General features: G+C 58.9%; 1 protein-coding gene across 13 annotated transcripts in view; it reads right to left on the bottom strand.

Annotated features, from left to right (window-relative positions):
- Positions 1–12,752, bottom strand: part of NTNG2 (netrin G2) — a 67,670-nt gene that overhangs the window by 28,922 nt on the left and 25,996 nt on the right. For all 13 annotated transcript variants that reach the window (XM_053908462.1, XM_053908461.1, XM_053908463.1 and 10 more), the window contains one exon: positions 8,647–9,290. In XM_053908462.1, the coding sequence (XP_053764437.1) occupies positions 8,647–9,290 (644 nt within the window). The remainder of the gene's footprint in view (positions 1–8,646; positions 9,291–12,752) is intronic.

Genomic DNA, 12,752 nt, shown 5'->3' with positions numbered 1-12,752 from the left:
TGCGGCTCCCACCTCCACCATCAGAACCAGTCCGGGCCACCATCAGTCTTGGGAGAACCTGCCTGGTTTCCCTGCCTCTCTCAGGTCCCCTCCCAACTCAAATGTCTCAGCACCAGAAGTCGGATCACGTCACTTCCCTAACATCCGGCAACAGCTTTCACCGAACTTAGAATAAAACCGACCCCCTCCCAGAGCTGTAGGGGTGGCAAGACCCGGCCAGGTCCCCTCTGCTCTTGCCTTACAGCACATGCACACTGTAGCCACGTCACGTGAAATTCTTACACCGTGTGTTTGACTGCAGGCCCTTTGCACCTGCTGTCCTCCTGCTGGAAATGCCCCACTCACCCTTGAGGCTTCGCCTTCAAAGCTGCCTCCTGGGAAGGCCTTCCCCGACCACCTGGGTCCTGGTGACGGGCCGGTCTTGCCCGCCGCCCACCGTCATACTCCCCTCCTAGCACCTCTAGTCCTCTGGGGTGGTTTGTTTCGTTCACTCCCATCTCCCTTTTGGACCACAAGCCCAGGAGGCTCCTGGGCATGCAGCAGCTGGCTGAGCCAGGCACACGCATTGAACTGTGTTGTCCAAAAAGAGATACTGAGGTTCTAACTCCTGGTGCGTGTGAACGTGAAATTATACGCAAGTAGGGTCTCTGCAGATGTGATTCGGACACAAGAGGAGGTGATACGGAGTAGGGCGGCCCTAATCCAACGTGACTGCTGTCCTCCCAAGAAGAGCGACACTGAGCACACCAGATCGACACAGACAGCAGGGAGGAGACAGAGGCCAGGGCCGGGTGACGTATCTACAGCCCATGGTGCCGGAGACTTCTGGGGGGCGGGGGTGCAGGAGGGAGGCAGCATGGATTCTCTACTCATTTCGGAGAGCCTGGCCCTGCCCTCCCCCGGATCTCAGGCTTCAAGCCTCCAGAGCTGTTAAGACGATACATTTCAGGTTTTTTTTTTTAAATTAATTAATTAATTTTTTTAATGTTTATTTTTGAGAGATTTTTGAGAGAGAGAGAGAGACAGAGCACAAGCATAGGAGGGGCAGAGACAGAGGGAGACACAGAATCCGAAGCAGGCTCCAGGCTCCGAGCTGTCAGCACAGAGCCCGATGCGGGGCTCGAACCCACAAACCCCAAGATCATGACCTGATTCGAAGGCGGACGCTCAACCAACTGAGCCACCCAGGCACCTCACATTCAGGTTTTTTTTAAGCCCACCTAGTTTGTGGCACTTGGTTATGGTGGCCCTAGGACACGAATAAAAGTGCCCATTAAAAATATTTCTTGAGGGGCGCCTGGGGGGCTCAGTCGGCTGGGCGTCCAACTTCGGCTCAGGTCATGATCTCACGGTTTGTGGGTTCGAGCCCTGCATCGGGCTCTGTGCCGACAGCTCGGAGCCTGGACCCTGCTTCGGATTCTGGGTCTCCCTCGCTCTGGCCCTCCCCGCCTCGTGCTCCGTCTCACTCTCCGTCAAAAATAAATAAACACTAAAAAAAATATTTGTTGAATGAACTAACATGATGGTGAGAAAACTCTCAGGAAATCCTTCTCCGTCGGCGAGGGAAAGGGGCGCACTGTTCTCCCCGCGCCAGTGGGAAGACATCGTTGTCCGCGGTCCCATCCGCAACCCACCTGTGGGGCTCCCCACATCTCCTGTGACCCGGCCAAGCCAGGGGCCCCTCCTGCCGCCTGGCACTGAGATGGGGCCACACCGGTCAGGTGAGCAGAGCAGAGGCAGCCAGAGGAGCCACACCGGGCGGGGGACCCCCACGCACCCCTCAGCACAGCTCTGCTCCCTCTGGGTCTCCACGGACGGGCGATATTGCGTTAATCGCGCACATCCACTCTCGGGTGGGAGGCAACGGTTCAGGAAGCTCGGCAGATTCGGCTAAAGGGGTGTGAACCACACCTAACGAAATCTCCATCCCCGGGGAGCGGAGTTCATGTGAGTTAGTTAAACCCCCCCCAAAACCGACTCGACGAACACTGGGGATCCCTGACCCCCTTTAAGAATGGCATAAAACCCGGGGCCCCTCTTCCAGGCTGACCACGCACAGCACACACGACACTCAGCACGTGGCTCAGGGAGTCCTGGCTCCTTAAAGCCCGCCGTGGCCCTCCTCCAAGTCCCCAGCCCGGGTAGAAGGACCTTCGGGACGCACGTAGCCTGTGATCTGGTGTTTTATTGGCATAACGGTGGGCTGGTACTTACACGGGCTCACCAGGGCCCAGCCACGGCTCTACACGGCCATCGTGGCTCATCTTACGCCAGGGTGACCGTCCCCATTTCATGGAGGTGGGAAAGGAGGGGCACAGTCACTTAAGTAACCTGCCCAGGGTGACACCCGAGGCAGGATTTGCACCCAGACAGTCCGATATGGAAGCCATCCACCCATCTGTTTCTTCTTCTTTTTTTTTTTTTTTTTTAAGTTTTTAGTAATCTCTACACCCAATGTAGGGCTCGAACTCATGACCCTCAGATCAAGAGTCTTATGTCTTTTTAAACCGAGGTAACATATGCATAAAATCTACTACTGTGCCGTTTTTAGGTAAACAGCTCAGTAGCATTTGGACGTCACCACCGTCCGCCTCTAGAAGGTTTACGTCGTCCCCAACAGAAACTGTCTCCCCACTAAACAATAACTCTGCACACACACCCCCTTCCCTAAGCCTTTATCTTGTTTTCTGTTGCTACGACTTTGACTTCTCCAGGTACCCCACGTAAGTGGAGTCCCACAATACTCGTCCCCCTGTGTCTGGCTTATCTCGCTTCGCACAGTGTCCCCAGGGCTCACCCCTGTTGCAGCAGGTGGGAGAATGTCCCCCCGCTTGGAGGCTGAGTAACGAACAGTCCACGGTACGTGCACAGACCGCATTTTGTTAACCCATCGTCGGTCAATGGACACTCGCGTTGTGTCCACCCTCGGCTGCCGTGAACACGGGCGCACACGCATCTCTGCAAGCCCCCGCCTTCAGGGCTTGTACGTGGATACCAAGGAGTGGAATTGCGGGACCACGTGGCTTCTATTTAGGGTTCTGAGGACCCCCCCCAAAGTGTTTCTGACAGCGGCCGCACCGTTTTACGTCCCACGACAACGCGTGTTCTGTTCCTCTACGTGCTCTCTGACGCTTCTTCATCTCTTTTTTTCTGCGGGGCACGTCCATCTATCCCAGGACGACGGCCCTCGTGGGGCAGGACTCAAAGAGGAAGCGCAGAAGTGACTTTAGAAGGGTGCTCGGGCCCCGGGAGAAGGGCTCAGTTAACATCACTGAAGGGGGGGGGCCCGCCCCCTCTGCCCCGAGTGGGGTCCCAGCATGAGAAGGAATCAGCCCAGGAAGAACAATTCACACACTCCTTCTCACCCCGGTTCCCTGCAGAAAGGCCCGGGAAGAGACTAGAAGGAGGGTCAGAAGGGAGAAGGTGCCTCTCCCCCTGATGCACGCGCCCCTGCCCACTGCCCTCCACGCTCACACCCAGAGCAGAAATCTTCCCTCCGAGGTTTCTATTCTCGTCCTAAGTTCCGTCCGTCTCCAGTTACCGGGTGATCAATAGGGACAAGACGTTTGTGGAAGAAGGACAAGAAGGCAAGAAGCGGGGAAGGGGGGAGGGAAGAACACCCGGGGCGGGGGGTGGGGGCGACTGGCCGGTTGGGGGTCGGACATGCCCATCTGGGCTCGGCTCTGTCTCCCCCTCTCCAACCTCCTCCTGGGTAGGACGAAATGCCTACAACCTGACACCCACCAAATCTTTAAGCGGTTTCTATAAGCTCCGGTTGGCTTAATCAACAGTTATTATAGTACGGAACAGGTGCACGGGACCTTAATCTGACACACAGGACCTGTCTCCTTCATCTCCCACAAACACCACCCTGCTTGGCTTGAATGCCTCCAGGAACAGGGAACTCACTCCTCCTTTCCGGTCCTTTCCTCCTTCCCTGGACCGGGTCCCTGGAGCCTCTAAGAATTTTCTGAGCAGACAAATTTGCCCCTGGTCAGGGCTTGGGGGTGGGAAGAGGATGACCCCCGCCCACTCTCTGTCCTAGACCCAGAGTGCTCAGGCCTGGCAATGTTTCCCGTGGCCCAGCTCCCGGATGCCCACCCTGGCCAGGGGCCTGCTGAATTCTCTTAGTCTAGCAGCTACGCTATCACGCCTGAGACAAGACACGAAAATCTCACAGCATGAGGGGCCCGCCATCCGCTCATGAGCCGCCCTGGGCCACAAGTGTGTTTTGTGTTACCTGGACAGGGGGGTTAAAAAAATGTCGACGTAGGTGCCCACGTTTTAAAAATCACGAAATTTTACGCAGGTATCTGCTACGTGCCTTCTCTTGTTATCGCAGAAGGCCTGGCGATATTGGGTCTCTTGTTTGGGTCCCCACTTCTCCGCAGACCACACCCTTCCCCGTTGTCTCTCCTGGACCACGCTGTCCAGGGACGCTGTCTTCCCCGCTTAAGGGAAACAAAGCTCTTTGTGGTGGGGCTGGGGAACGTGGCGTCTTAAAAACCTCTCCTGTATGATCCTGGCCGGGCTTGGGCTTTGCTGAGCTTGAAACACTTGGGGGTGGAGGTGGGGGCTCTGTTTCTACTCCAAGGACAGCAACGGGATGGTCACATTTCTTCTCAAATCCAGATGTCGCCCCAGATTTGCCACACAGTTAGAGTCGGCTGCGCCCCTGCTTCCACACCTGAGTTTCCCCAACTGTGCAAGGAGAAAACAGCTCCCGTCCCCTTCCTGCCTGCCAGGAGCGTGAGTAAATAAGGAAGCGGGACCCCCGCCACCCCCACCCCCCGCCTTCTCTCTATCCCAGACCCAGGGTGGGCCGGACCGGCAAGGCTTATTTTGCCAGGGTCCGCGGGGTGGCAGGGCCAGTGGAGGCAGAGGCTTCAAGGTGCTGGATCCTGTTTTGGGTGGGGGTGTAGTGACATCTGCTCCTTCTCTCACCCCTGATCTGTACCCTTTCCTCATTCCCCAGGGGCTTCCTCCAGCTGCTTTGTCCCCCTCCCCCCCCCCAGCAGCCAGGTGCCTCTGCACTCCCCCCAACCCCCAATCTGGGTCCCCCTTGAAGGTGCAAATAGCTGACAATCGTGGCAAGGCGGGAGCAACCACAGTACCAGAGACCTTTGGATTTGGGAGAGGGGGCCAGTGAGATGGCCCTGTATAGAGACGGACTTGAGCTTGGACACGCTTGCATTGGCTCTTGGGTGTCTGGTGTTTAGTTTAACTGTGTGATCTCCTTATATTCCCTGACCTCAGCTTCCTCAGGTGAGAACACGAGGTAGAGGGGAGCACGGTCTCTGTAGGGAAAGCTCCACGAGGTGGAGATCAGGTCCGGCTTGCTCAATGCCGGGTTCTCGGCTTAGGGGATCTTAGCGATGCAATAACCATTGGGGAATCAGACGACTATTAATTAAATAAGAAAATGCGCACGAAGCCCTTAGCTCCGCGAGCCTCCGCCAATGTGACTGCAGCAAATGCTCAATAAATACCAGCTACTATTGTTGGCAGGCCACGGGGGCGGGGGGAGGCACTCTGGGCCATGAAACTCTCACGGAATCCCAGAACGGGTTCAGTGTGAGATCCCAGAGCCTGAGAGCCCTCGGGCAGTCCCCAGGTGCCCACTCAGGAACGTCAAGGCCATCATCTGGGCGTCTCCCCGGGCCTGTCTGGCTTCCCGGCCACAGCTGGGGTTTCCCACCAGGAATTCAAAAAGAGCAGAGGAAGTCGCAGCCCTTTGCCGAACCATCTGACCAGACCTAATTAATCGATGAGCCAAGCTGTCGCTTTCCTGCCAAACAGCCGCCTGAAGAGTACTTACTTTATCTGTGAATTGATTGCCGTCCTGTTGCCACCACTATGCCTGATCCCCGCTGCCCGCGGAGGCTGAGTGCCAAGGGGAGATGGGAGCTGCCGAGCAGGGGCCGGCCTGCCACCTGGCCAGGGAGACGTGGTCTCCAGGCGTCCCAGTCCTCAGGCTGCAGATGGGAAACTGAGGCCCAGAGAGGTGTGCGGAGGGACAGGGCCAGAACCCAGCCCGTCCGGCCCTGGATCCCCCAGTAAGGTGGAAGGAGAACCACTGACCAGACTCCTGAAGATGGGGGTCCCCTGCAGCAGCCCGAGGCAGATGAGAAAAGCTGCCACCCCCCCCCCCCCCCAAAAGGTGTGGAGATCTGGTTTCCACCACGATGCTGCTAAGCCAGCTGGGGCTGCTGGGTGGAGGGAGGGTCTCATACCAACCACTGCCTCCCCGGGGCGGCCTGAGGCCACCAGAGGCCCAGGACACGGATCAGAAAGCTGGATCCTCGACCCCCGGCCTCCACGACGGTGGCCCTAGATCAGGTGGCTTCGAGAACATTCCTGAGTGAACGGAACCTGCCCCAAGCGGGGGAGGGTTAGAAGTCACGGGTGTCAGAACCACGGGCCCCTGTATGCGCACCTGCCGGCCTTGAACTGAACCTCCTAAACAACTGCTTGCCTTTGTCTTGGCCCCCCTGGAACACACACGCGTGGGCCAAGTAAGATGATGTGCACTCGCAAGCTGAAAACGAAAGCCCGCCCCTCCCTGGCCAGCCCCGCTCTGCAGGCAGGACCACAGTGATCTGTCAGCCCACGAAGTTTCCAGCCCTGACCTGTACCCGTGAGGCTCTTCCCGGGCCCGGGCAGACTTCCGTCCGACGCCTACACCCAAGATGTAGAAATTCTGCACGCGGGTATAGTATACATTTTACAAAAATGGGCTTATCCTGGACACGGCAGGCAACGAATTGCTTTTTCCTCTCATCAGTAACTCTGGGCTTGGGTGGCCTTTCCAGCCGTGGAAAGACGCCCCCAGCGTATGTCGCCAGGCCCATGCGGCCTAACCCGTGCTCCCGACTCCTGATTATGCCCCACCATTTAACTGTCTATCGTCACCACCCAGTGAGAGGGGCGCGATTGTTATCATCCCCATTCTACAGACGGGAAAACTGGGGCACGGGGAGGCCCTTGTCCAGAGTCTCCCGGCCAGTAGACAGAAGTGCTGGCAAAGCCAACCAGCCTGTCCGGCCCCACGGCCATCCTCCCAACTGTCACACCAGGGATTCGCACGCCTGAGTGCACCTCAGAATCCCCGGAGGGCTCGTGGAAACACAGAGTGCTGGGCCCGCCCCCGGAGTTTCTGATGCAGGAGGTCAGGTGTGGGGCCCGAGAATTTGCATTTCTAGCAGGCTTCCGAGGGAATGCTGACGCTGCCAGGCCCGGAGTCACGGCTGGAGAGCGCCACATGCTCCTGTCCCTTGTGACTGACCCCTTGCTTGTGCAGGGCCCGGGCTTCCCCGAGCCTCTCCCCCGAGTGCACACCAGGGAGTGACAGAGCTGGCTCAGGGACAGAGGACTTGCCCCTGCAGACCAGCGCCTTATCTGTCGGGTGAACGAATGGCCCGGACAGCAGGGGGGACGTGTCATCCTCTGCCATCTTTTCTGGGGAGCAGAGGCTGTTTTCACCTATGATGGTCTTTTGCCTCCGCCCAAAAGTGGCCTCAAAACATCTCCTGCCCCAAAGCTCCGAGTCAAGGATTAACGCGGCCGGTGTGGGCTATCCACACCCCGCATATCCCCAAGAAAAGTCTGGCTCTTGATTTCTTGATTGGCTTCTGGGAGGCAGCCTCCGAGCCCTCGCAACGTCTTGCCTGGTAAGAGTGTCTTTGTGCACCCGGGGTTTCGGGACAGATCAGATCGCGGATGGCGATGATGTGATTTACGGCAGGGGGCTCTGGGTCAAGGGACGGGAGACCCAGGTCAAACATACAGGCAGTCAGCCATGCCTACGTGATCCATTCCCAACACGAACCCCGGATGCCAAGGCTGGCGCAAGCCTCCCCGACTGCCACGCCTCCACACGTTATCGCGCATCATTGCCGTGAGCGTCGAGTGCTGTCTGCAGGACCGCGCCGGCTCGCACCGGTGTCCCCCGGAGCCCGCCCAGGCCACCTTTTCCTGTTGCTGATCTCAATCTCTTTTCAGTGTGATAAACCGTAATTGAGCGCGTAACAGTTTGGCCAGGTTCTGGGAGTCCTTCCAGCAAATCATTAGGCCCGAGGGTGGTCTCGGGGACCCCCAGACACAAGCACCAATTCACGGAGTTGCTGGACAATTACAGAGCACTCCCTGAGCGCATGGCTTTCACCCAAGCCCTGCCCACACTGCCCAGCTCCGCTGGTCTCCTCTAGGCCTTCCAGCCCTCCAGGCCCTACGGGGGGCCTTTATCATCCACCATTCACCTCCCTCCACGGAAAAACCCGTGTGGCCACCACAAGCAGCCTCGTGGGTGAAATACGACAAAACATCCTGAGAATCAGGTGACATCTCAGGAAGAAGGTAACATCCTGGGAACCAGGTGATATCTCAGGAATCACGTGACATCTCAGGAACCAGGTAACATCCCGGGAACCAGGTGACATCCTGGGTACTATCTAACCTCCCAGGAATCAGGCAACATCCCGGGCACCAGGTAACATCCTGGGAACTAGGTACTGTCCTGAGTCCCAGCTCACATCCCGGGAACCAGGCACTGTCCTGAGTCCCAGCTCACATCCCGGGGACCAGGTAACGTCCTGAGCACCAGCTCACATCCCGGCGCGCCCCTCCCCGCCCCCTCCCCAGGCTTACCTGCCAATGACCTCGATGTTGGAGATAGCATAGAAGTACTTGTAGAGGTTCTCCCGCTGCACGTAGGTGCCCCCCAGCGCCGGGCGCAGCAGCCTCATGCGCAGGTCCGTGAGGGTGAAGAAGTCCTTGAGGCCCTTGGCGCTCTCCAGGCGCGTGTAGAGGTTGCCCATGTTGCGCATGTCGGGGCCGGCGAAGATGGCCAGGCGGTCCCGCACCTCGAAGCGCACGTGCTTCTCCTTCTTGGAGCCCGCCCAGCGCGAGTACTCCTCGGTGCACAGCACGCGGTGGGCGCCCGACGCCGGCAGGTCGCGCGCCCGGCGGGGGGCCATGCCGAAGGCCTCCGTGCAGTCCTCGGCGTAGAACTGGTAGGGGTGCCACGTGCGCCCGTTGTCCAGGGACTTCTCGAGGACCATGGCCGTGGGCCGGCCGTACTCGAAGGTCACCACCACGTCGTCTGTCAGCTCCACGCTCTTGTTCCACGAGAGGGTGATGTTGGCTTCCAGGGGGCTTGGGTAGCGGCTCCACGTGATGCTCTGCCAGTACGTGGCCAGGCCCTCGTCCTCCCTGTCGAACATGAGCCGGGGCGGGTGGGCCAGGTCCGGGTTGGACGCGTCGCACTCGTTGCTGCACAGGTAGGGGTTCTCCTGTAGGGGGAGGAGACGGCAGGGGTGGGCGCCGGCCGCTCGGGGGGGGGCCCTGGGGAGCCGCGGCCCGGCCCGGCCCCGCCCCCCCCCCCCCCCCCCACCGCGTGCCCGGGTGTCGACCGGGAGGTCGGGGGGCCCGTGGTCTGGTGTCCGGGCGCCGGGCGCCTCTCCTGGGCCGGCAAGCCGTACCCGTTTCCCCAAGGCACACGAAGTCACGCAGGCCCACGGCTTCCCAAGGAAACACACACTGGCTCCTACTCCAAATACAGACCATCAAGAAGGGAGAGCGTGTGCGATGGGCTCCTCGTGGCCCGCGGGATGAAGTCCTACCTCTTCAACACAACTCTTCAGCACTCTCCTTCCACCGTATACCTGGAGCCCAGTCTCCCCCTCCCGGGCTCCCGTCCTCCACTCCCGCCGCCGTGTCCGTGCCCCTGAGCCTTTGCAGACGATATTCCCTCTCCTCGACGTGCCCTCCCGCTCTCTGCCGGCCTTGAAAATTCCTACTCACGTTCTTCACCCTTTAAACATCTCCCACCCCAAGACGCCCTCCTGACCTACTTTAAACGGTACCGTCAGTAGCAACCCGAGAAAGTCAAAGTCACGGCAAATATTGGTTGAACCGCCACCCGGCGTCAGGCATGATGTCTCCGTTACAGACCTCATGCGGAGTCTGGGCGCGCCGGGAGGTTGCTGGGTGTCTCAAGAGGGTGTATCTTTGTGGCGGGTCACTTCCGGGGCCTTGGCACAGGCCTGGCGGGCTCAGTGGGGGGGGGGGGGGGGACACTGGCTCGGCCCCCCATTTTCTCTGCCTCCTCCCCGCCTGCCCCCCAGGAGGCGGGCAGCCCGCTCCCAGCCATGGATGTGGCCCCTCAGCTGTCACAGATGCACCAGGCCAGTGCATACCCTAACAGTAGGGGAAACCGCTCATGGGGAGACAGAGGGTCCTGGAGACTCTCTCCACCGTGGGGCTCAGTTTTCTGTAGGCCCAAAACTGTTCTAAAACATAGGCTATTAATTAAAAAAGAAAAAAAAAAAAAAAGCCGTCACAAAGAACCACAGTGCCCAGACGGCTCACGGCCCTTTTTGATGAATATTTCAGGTCTCTGGTTTGCTCAGAGACAAAAAAGCGTGGATGTGAGTTAAAGTCTCTCCCTCCAAAATGAGCCACCGGCTCCCACGGGGGGAGTGGGCGCGTTGCCTCCTGAGAGGCCGGGCTGGTGCCCCGGCCAGCATCACCGCTGATGCCCTTTAGTGGGGGACGAGTTCCCAGGCCGCCCCGGGGTCCTGGGTGGGCAGGCTGGCCCCGGAGATTACTGCGGCAGGCTCCACAAAGCCTTGACCAAAATAGCTCTGTCCTTGGTCCCCCGTGGTGCCGCTGTCCCTCTCACCTGGCCCGGGCCCGCTGATCCTCAGGATGTGCAAACCTCGGGATGGAAGGGGTAAGCCGCTGAGTCCAACTCCTTGCTCAGCAGACGGGAGAACAGGAGAACAGGAGGGACTGGCCCAGGTCCCCTTGACAGGGGGTCGCGTTTGAGGATGAGGCCTGCTCCTGTCCTAGACAACCTCAGGGGTGTCCTGAAACGCGGGTGACTTTGCAACATGGCAGGGACAGGCATCTGGCTCTGCTCGTGGGGGGTCCCAGCTCCCTTGAGCTCCAGCTGAGTGACCTTGGGCCATTGCCCTGAATGGGAAGGGGGCTGAGAGGCTCCCTGGGGATGGCCCAGCGGCCTGCAGAGGCCAGGCCTGGTGGCAGGAGGGCAGCAGGCTGCGAGGGTTAGAGGAAACAAGCCCTCCTGGGGGGACAGCCCCTGCCCCAGTCCCTCTGCCGGCCCCCAGCGGAATCCAGAGGCAGATCTGGCTCTGGTCATGCCATTTGGGATGGAGACGCCCCAGAGCTCACACATGGACACTGGGGGCAAGAGGACCCTAGGTTGGCATCCCCACCCCCCCACCCCCCCAGCAATCTCACGCTTCCCACCCCCAGTTCCCCTTCTACTGCTGCTGGTACCCTGTTAACGGCTAACTTGTGTCTCCCTCCAAATCCCTCCCTAAACATCAGGATCTCGGCATGTGACTGGTGGGAGATAGGGGCCTTTAAAGGGTGATTAAGTTAAAATGAGACCATTAAGGGGTGTCCAGGTGGCTCAGTCAGTTAAGCGTCCGACTTCCGCTCAGGTCATGATCTCGTGGTTCGTGGGTTCGAGCCCCGTGTCGGGCCCTGCGCTGACCGCTCAGAGCCTGGAACCTGCTTCCGATTCTGTGTTCTCCTCTCTCTCTGCCCCTCCCCCACTCATGCACGCTCTTTTTCTCTCTCAACAATAAATAAACAACAACAAAAAAAAATGAGACCATGAGGATGGGTCCTGATCCAACATGACTGGTGTCCTTGTAACGAGAGGAAGTTTGGGTCCACAGAGAGACACCGGAGGCACGTGCACACAGAGGGGAAAACCACGTGAAGATGAAGGAAGAGGGTGGTCATCTGCAGGCCGAGGAGAGAGGCCGCAGAAGACACGAGACCTGCCTGGGGCTTCAAGGGTCACACCAACTTTGATCTTAGACTTCGGGCCTCCAGAGGCATGAACAAATACGTTTCTGTTGTTTAAGCCACCCGGGACCTGGCTCATCCCCAAGTTGGGGACAAAAGGAAGGTTAGGGTGGGAGCAACAGTTCAGAGGGGCAGGACTGAATTGTGAGTTTTTTATGATTTCCCCAGAAGCCCCCTCTGGGGCTCTCTCTCTGCAAGCCTGGTCTCCGGCACGCCGTCACCAGGTGACATCATACTTCGTGCGCATCCGGATAACTCCCATTGATCCAGCACCGAAGGCTGTGCCTTTTCCCTGGTTGCCTCATCTCCTCTCCCCTCTGAGTCTGTGCTCCTGTGGCCACTCTCCCTCCTCGGGGTTTTCAGAGCCCTACCCCCATGCACCTCCTCCAGGAAGCCCTCCTTGCCTGACTCAATATTTAAACCCCGTTCCTTTGTCATCCATCCTGGGTTATCAGGGTGTTCATCTGGGACAGCGTGGGAAAGCCTCTGTATAGGGCCTGGACCTCAGTAGCCGGTCACTAAATTAGAGTTATTACGGTCATCATATTAATCAGTTATTCACGTAACGACGCTTCGGTTAATACTCCTCTATCTCCGGTCGGATGTCGATATTATTCCTGTCAACCCTCCTAACTGCTGTGACTCACCCACACTTCACCTTTCCCCGGTTTTTCTCCACCCCCCTGCCTTACCTCCCCTGCCCAGCCTCTTGGGGGACCCCACGGGGGGACATCGGATCCAGCACGACCCCCGGGTGCGTCAGCCTGTCTGTTACCAGGAAGACTGACAAGGCCCGCTCTGCCAGGGGACGGGGGGCTCCAGCTTGGCTGCCGACACCATGCGGCCTTCACCTGCAGTGCCCTCTGGCCCCCCGCTCCCCCGGCCCGGGAAGCAGATGGTCAGAAACTAAT

This window comes from Panthera pardus, unplaced genomic scaffold (genome assembly GCF_024362965.1).
Source record: "Panthera pardus isolate Hobbes unplaced genomic scaffold, ASM2436296v1 HiC_scaffold_20, whole genome shotgun sequence".
Classification (NCBI taxonomy): domain Eukaryota; kingdom Metazoa; phylum Chordata; class Mammalia; order Carnivora; family Felidae; genus Panthera; species Panthera pardus.
The sequence above is the reverse complement of the archived record's forward strand: the minus strand, read 5'-3'. Positions and strand labels throughout refer to the sequence as shown.